The 7,500-nt window shown below is 41.9% G+C and overlaps 1 protein-coding gene across 1 annotated transcript in view; it reads right to left on the bottom strand.

Moving 5' to 3' along the window:
• The window catches only part of LOC138056463 (uncharacterized), a 33,451-nt gene that overhangs the window by 7,390 nt on the left and 18,561 nt on the right, over positions 1 to 7,500 (bottom strand). Inside the window, 7 exon segments of the mRNA XM_068902268.1 lie at positions 275 to 462; positions 1,115 to 1,214; positions 1,569 to 1,712; positions 2,585 to 2,665; positions 5,017 to 5,047; positions 5,732 to 5,811; positions 7,341 to 7,424. Coding sequence (XP_068758369.1) covers positions 275 to 462; positions 1,115 to 1,214; positions 1,569 to 1,712; positions 2,585 to 2,665; positions 5,017 to 5,047; positions 5,732 to 5,811; positions 7,341 to 7,424 — 708 coding nt within the window.

Raw genomic sequence — 7,500 nt, 5'->3', positions numbered from 1 at the left:
AGGTCACAATTTAGAATTTCTCACACAGACAGAATTTCCTCACACAACATAATTGACAGCGCCACAGGGAAGTACTGCTCAGTAACGTAGTCACTTGACGACTAATTTCACTCTTCCACATGCCCAATAATTATAATGATGATGATGATGATGATACTAATAATAATAACAAAAACAACAACAATGATAATAAAAGTCCAAAATGTTACAAGCACATTGTATAGCATAATCAAACAGTCCTTTTTGAAACTTTCACGTTAAGAAAGCCGCTAACCTCCGTTAAATGGGTTGGGTGGAAAATGTGCGACTTCCTTTTCGTTTTTCTACTCTTAAATCGGCGCATTATCTCAAACTTTGTGGGTTTTCGTAGCTGCCTCTCCGCGTCGTCCGATTCTTGTAGCAATGGCGGCAACGTGGCCGTTTCTTCGTCAAGGTCGAGGTGCATTTCATCAGTGTGAAACTCTGCAAATGAAAAGTGCAAAACAATTACTGAGTGTACTGCGACGCTGTGGTCAAAGAGCTGGATTTTGCGTGCAAACTTCCATTCAACCAGCGGTGAAATTATAGCGCTTTGCCAAATCAAGAGAGCAGCTTTAAATTAAGTGTGCGTTTGGTGATTGGCTGAAAAAATCTCGTGCGTCATTCTCAGCCAATCGGTGAAAAGTTAGGTTTTCTCGCGCTTGACGCCGGCTGCACGTATTTGCTTTGAGCTGTGATTGGTTGGCTGGATTGTCTTCGTCTGTTGTGAAATTACTGATATGTTTTTTTTTCGCGCCACTCACTTGAGAGAACAGCAACATTGCAAATCAACTCGATGTGTCCAGGTCCCAGTTATTAAAACGATGGATAGCGCTATCCGCCGGATAAATCACTATCCAGTGGATAAGAAATAGTGAAACCAATTGCGTTATCCACCTTTTGAACAACCGGAACCAGATATGCAGGAATATGAGATGCGCGTGCTGTAAAGTATCACAAATGTTCCCTAGTGCTTTTCCTTCGATACTCTAAGAGAAATTTCTTTTCTCCGCGAGGCCACCTAATATCCTCTATTTATAGAGGCAGAGAATGCTTGAAGTGAACAATTCACAAAAAAAGAGGCTGCAAAGCTAACCTTTTAATAACACATCATAGCACTTATCACAGACCCTGGCCTGGGTATAGTTCAGGTAAGCTAATGGAGCAGTGTTTTCAGAACACGAACCACATACAACCTGAAACACAACAGAAAAAAAAACCGTTTAAAATAACTTGTACTTCGCATAGAGTGACCATTCCTCCCATCGAAAGACCAAACTTTGCCATCCGCAAGAATTACTTGTTTCTTCTACTTTGGTTCCCTGCTTTCAGAGTCTCCTTCATAGTTGATATTTTAACAAAGGGACGCTTATTTTGCTTTCAAGTATTGGACTTCGCCCTTTCGATTTCATCACGATTTTCTTTGGACCTCTCTCTCGAAATTTTCGGGATCCGCCCTTGCTTTTTCCACTTCAAATCATGGTACGCAACTATCAGTTTGCGCCGTGGTCTTCCAGCTAGATTAGTCAGCGGTATTTATTCGTACTCACATTGCCGCATGCTCGACAGTGGTGTCTTCTGTTGATGGCTGTGAACGTTTTCGTACAACTCATGCACATTGTTACCCTGGCATCTGGAATCCAGACTGGAGCTTTCTCGCCGAGCTTGGTCGTCCCATCTGTTTCTTGCTCGGTCTGTGTATAGCGAAAGGTGGAAATCAGTTTTTTTTTTGTGAAATATGAGTTTTTTTACGACAACTAAACCCGGGAGCCGAGTGGCGTATTTTTCGTATGTAACACGAATGGTCATATTGGGCAACGAAATATTTGGCCGTCGGTCAAGGTGCACTGACCTCTCTGTGCTAGGTCCGTACGTAATGACCTCGGGTCAAATATTTTTCCGTTTGGCCCTCCCACTCAGTCAATAAGTACGTAATATTTGAAGTGCGGGATAAAGATGAAACAGAGGTGAGGTCTCTTAGAGCCACCTGAAATATTCAGGTGGATTCAAACCAATGACCTCTGCGACGCCGCGATGCGCCGCAGCTGAATTTATCAGGTATCTGTAAAGCTACGGTAATACGAGCAACAAAAACGCCCAACTAGTCTCGCACCATTGCTGCGAAACTAGTCGAAAAACGATGTTGCGTTTTACATCCCACAAACAACCTGTCTCGCAAGAAAAAAAGTGTGTTACAAGTTGCGTGAATTCAGGCCTCTGATTGGTCAGCTACGAGGTCACGTAAAATTGATCCATGAAAACAAAGATGGCGGTCGCCACTTGACAGAGGAAACGTACTGCAGCCAGGTATAACGTGATAACTACTCTTGACAAGTCAAGAGCGCTAGAAAAGTGATTTTGTTGCGAAACAAGTCGCCTTGGAGTGGTAAAACGGGCAGCATTTTGGAGATTTTGTTGCAGCGGTGTTGCGAGACAAGTTGGACGTTTTTGTTGCTCGTATTACCGTAGCTTACGCGACAACTGTGGCTTAAATTGTCCAGATACGTGCGAGGACCAGTTCTCTCTTTCACAGCTGGTGTACTAAACATGAACAAAACTTCCTTACCACTCCCGCCGAGTCATGTCTTGCTTTGGTCGCAAACGTGATCTTTCTTTTTGTCACTACATCTATCGCTTTATTGAGAGCCTAAAAACAGAAAAGATGGCTCACTTGTGGCACGGTTTTAGCACTTCACAAGTGCATCAATAACTTAAGTCAAGTTAAAAAAAGAAATAACAATTGATTTCATCAAACAAATTAATTACCGAAAGTTAATATCTATGAAAGCCATACATATATTTGAACTGCGGAGAGATGAATCGATTTGAGACGCTGATCTTAGCAGTTATTAACGTTGCTGGGCTAGAAATTGCGACACTACAGTCGCATTTGCGACTGAATTTTCAAACATAAGGGTTAGCAGTTGCCAATTTGCTGCTACTCTTGGTAAAATAAATAAAGCTGTGAATTTTCTTTCTATCTGAAGATAGCGTAATTGTAGCGAAATTTAGCTGGGATGTTACGTGCACAACTCCATACCTTCGACTTTATTCGCCATTTTCAGCGGTTTCTTAACACACAAGTATTGTGGGCTCATATTTTGATTTGCTAAACCGCTGACAACACAATGCTGCGCGACGATTTGCGACTAAATTCGCATAACCTGTCGCAAAATTACGACTGGATATTTCAAGCCCTACGTTACTTCAGCAGTAACAAAAGGGAAGATAGAAAAATTCAGCCTTGAACGGGATTTGAACCCTGACCTCTGCGATATGCCTGTTGAGCTATCAAGCCGTCTGCTCGAGTAACGCTAATAACTGGGATGATCAGCGTCTTAACTTATTTCATCTCTCCACAGTTTAAATATATATGGCTTTCTTATGTATTAACTTTCGTCAAATTAAACAGGAAATGTTTGACAAGAGAATGCGGGGTTTGAACCATCGATCATTTTAGCTAATGAGAAAGTTGATTCGGCCTTCTCGCAATGATTGAATAAGATGTCGAACGTTTATCGCGCATAAAGAGGTGTATTTTACCGATCGTGACTCCGAAAAAATTCGAGTGCTTCTAGCAGCAAAAGCACCGTTGAAGAAGGTCCAAAGAGTCTTCACCGAACTACTAATAGGAAAAGGTTCGACTCCAGTCGGGAGCACTCGCACTTTTTCCGAGTATCCCCGAGTCACATTTTGATAAAAGAAACCTCTTCATTTTATTTTCTGTTTGAAGGTCAAATTTTCATAAGTGCGCATGCTCAGAACGGAAACATTGTATTGTCGCGATCGTATTTTAACCGAGTATCAAGTATTTATGAGTCAATGAATTCAGTAATGAGTCGATGAGTCATGAGTCAATGAGTCAGTGCAGTTACCCTAACCCATAAAATGACAGCTAAAATTTCAGAGTGCTTAGGCCTAATCACTGAAACGAGGGCTTAGGTTTAATCAATAAATTATTGCTATATTGTCTGTGTGAGTCTCTGACTCATAACTCATGACTCATGACTCATTGACTCATTGACCATTTGACTCATAAATCATGGGACCTCACTTTAACCGAAAGGTCGGTCTTAAATAGGTGTTTGAGAATGCAAATATCAGTGATGGATTGCCCAACATGATTTTGGCAGATAGGGAACCAAGCGCTAGGTACGAACAAGTATCCATGCGTCTGTGACGTAATAGAAAACACTGGATATTGATTGGCTGAGGCGTCAGTACTTGGTGAGTGGCGCCGTTCTAAAACTACAAATACCCATGCTCCACGTGCAGCACGAATTTCCGTGCATTTTGTTGCCGTACTCCACAAAACTACAACGTGAAATCACCAAATTTTAGGTTTGACGACAACGTGAGCATATAACAATGAACTATTCATTTTCTATCTTTACTTTTAAACCGTTCGTACCCATCCAGTTGCAGGATAGTCGCCCGTATTGTTTATGCGTGAACAAGACGGAATAATCACGAACTATTTGCGATAGCAATAAGTGATATTTTGGAGTGACATTTTCGTTGAAATGTGCCAGTTAAAAGCGTCAAGTCATGAGCTCCCCACAGGTCTATTTTAGTCACAACTGTAGCAATGTCAGCAACAGGGAATTTAAGAAACGGCGACGGCTACGACTACGACATCGCCACAAAACAATAATATCATTGGTTAAAAGAGCATAAATAATCGTGCTGCACGTGCAGCACGGATTTTACCAAGTATGTTTGCGGTCCTCTGCATAACGACGACGTGAAATCACCAAATTTGAGGTTTTGACGACAACGGGAGCATGAGACAGATAATCGTTCATTCTCTATTTTAACTTTGAAACCGCTCGTACCGAATTCTTTTTAGGATACTTTGCCCACATTGTACGACGCGAACTAGACTTAATAATCGCGAAAGACTTACAATAGAGCCAAGTTATATTTTGAGGTGACGTTTTCGGCGACCCTTGCCGTCGTAGATCTTAAATTCCCTACTGTCAGAGTTATGACACATACCTCGACCCATTCATCTCTTTCTTCTGGTGTGCTAAAACCAACAGAAACAAACAAGGTTATTCACCTTAAACTGTACGAAACAGAAAGCTTGGCCGGTCAGTTAGACTAGCACTGGAATATCAATTTATGAACTGTACCGCCATGGAAAAGGGAGAGCACAACCAAGATGATTTGTTTTAAATTCGCTATCAATCTTGTGACACCTTTTTGAATCGCGGCTGTATTTTAAACTCTTCATAGTCCAAATTTAACACTAAGCGCGGAATTTTTGATTAAAATAAGAGACGTCTGAAGAAGAGTGAGCATTAAGTTAAGAAGAAGAAAACGTCTGAAAAGGAACGCAGCCAGAGCCAAAATTTCCCACTCGTACTCCAATCTGAATGCTTTAATTTGGAAACTCTCGCGCGCGCGTCCTCCCACGCACGCGAAGTTCTTACCCGCTCACGAGTCACTCGAAGACTAGTCCACATCCCGCAGTACCTGCCCGTCTAAAGCTGGTTTTAAACCTCGACTCATTTCTCGAAAATGGCGCCGTAATTAACAAATTGAAGTTTTTACGTCAACTTTTAATGGCTGCTTTAACCTTTGATACGAAACACAAAACATCTGCATATTTTTTTCTCAAATAACACGAGCCCGCCGACAGTCCCGGCGTGACGCCGCGCGCCAATGCGTCACACACTAAGCGACTCCTGGAATGTCACGATGAACCTACCCGGCAGTGAGGGTGAATGATCTCGTAGTGCTGATGATGCTAAATTCATTGACAAAGTCTGGTGAATCTGGAACAGTCACCTAACAAACAAGGTGTGGAAAAGAGATTTACCTTCTTCTCTAAATGTGTACTATATTTATTTACATTCTTCTGATAGTATTTTCGCGCGCTACGTTAAGCAAATTTAGCCGGCAGTATTCCACAGTACGGCGCGTTAAATTTGGAATTTTGATGCAACATTTTCTAGCACGTTTTTCAAGTTGCTCATGTGAAATAAACTTGTGGAACTGTTTGAATCTTACGAGCAACTGTTGCAAAATAGCTAATTATGAAGATTTACTCGTTCTTCAGATTTTTGCGCATGGTAATCATTTGTGGCAGTTGAACGTTCCGCTTGACTTCAACTAGTTTCCTTTCCCGCGCGCTTCATTACCACAGAGATATTTAACAATTATTCTACGAGGGCGCGCGGGATACGAAGTGGTAGATAACGCACCTAGTTCGTTATAATCATTTTATATCCAGCAAAGCCCGAGTAGAATAATTGTTTGACTAAAACCTCCACGATCAACAACTCTTGAACTGTCGACTAAAGCATCGATTTCTGCCTCGCTCAATTCCGGTCCACATCGGCTTTTGTCGTCCATTTTTTCTCAGAGCTGCAAAAATGTTTTCAGCTCGCTTTGTTGCTGACGCGTTCCTTGACCATATTAGGTAAAGAAAGTACATGAAATGATAGCCTGTGTCCGGCGAGCCAATGAAAATGCTGGAAATCTGATAACCGTACGCCAGTTTTTAATAAAATGTCTTACTAACCTCGCTTTCTCGATTCGAATACAGTAAGTTACGGATCATCTTTTTTTCCCCGTTGATTTATGGGCGAAGGGTGAATAAATCAACGGAAAAGACACTCGGTCCTTTACTTAAAGTAGGGACCTCGAACCTCGGTTAGTAAGTGGTATACATCCGAAATCATCATCATCACATCTTTATTTACCCTAGGATTTTGAGTAGCTTGGTGTAGCTAATATCTCCGAGCATTTACCCCACCACCCCCCCCCCCCCCCCCCCCCCCCCTAACCATGATACACCACAGAAGACAGACCACAACACCGGGAACTCCATGCCTTACCCTTTGCGAATAGTGTGCGGGTTCTTTCACGTCTCACAGAGTTATGAACATCGAAGGGTTGTGAGACGGGGCCTACGGTTTATCGTCCTTATCCGAGAAGAATAGAGAGTTCTAACCATTTGCAGATGTCATTACAAAGGCAGCACTTTCTCCTCACTCAATCCCTGAGTGTCTGGCCGGAGTCGAACTCGCGACCTCCCGCATGGCACCCCGGTGGCGACATAGACCCTATGCAAAAATGGCTGCCTTTTAGTTATTCTTTTGTTCATATTCAAAATAGCCCAACTAACCTCGTTCAGGATAACAAATTCTTAGGAATTTTTGTCTCAAAAACGACGTTAGTTGGGCTATTTTGAATATGAACAAAAGAATAATTTAAAGGCAGCCATTTTTGCATAGGGTCTATAAAGGCAGGGTTCTGACTTCTTCTTTTCAACAGCGCGGTTTTAAAGCAATTACCGCGCATGAGTGACATACCTGCATCCCCAATAAAGGAAGCATTTTGTTGAGCTTGTACTGATTTCCACCAATGGGTGTGGTGTATAACAAAACATCAGTCAGCTAAAATTATATTTAAAAAAACAGGTCGTCTTAAAATTTTATTAAATTAGTTTCCATCTCCCTGTAGCTCAAGGGA

The sequence above is a fragment of the Montipora capricornis genome, chromosome 7, assembly GCF_036669925.1.
Source record: "Montipora capricornis isolate CH-2021 chromosome 7, ASM3666992v2, whole genome shotgun sequence".
NCBI lineage: Eukaryota > Metazoa > Cnidaria > Anthozoa > Scleractinia > Acroporidae > Montipora > Montipora capricornis.
Note: the sequence above shows the minus strand (reverse complement) of the source record. Positions and strands in the feature narration are given on the sequence as shown.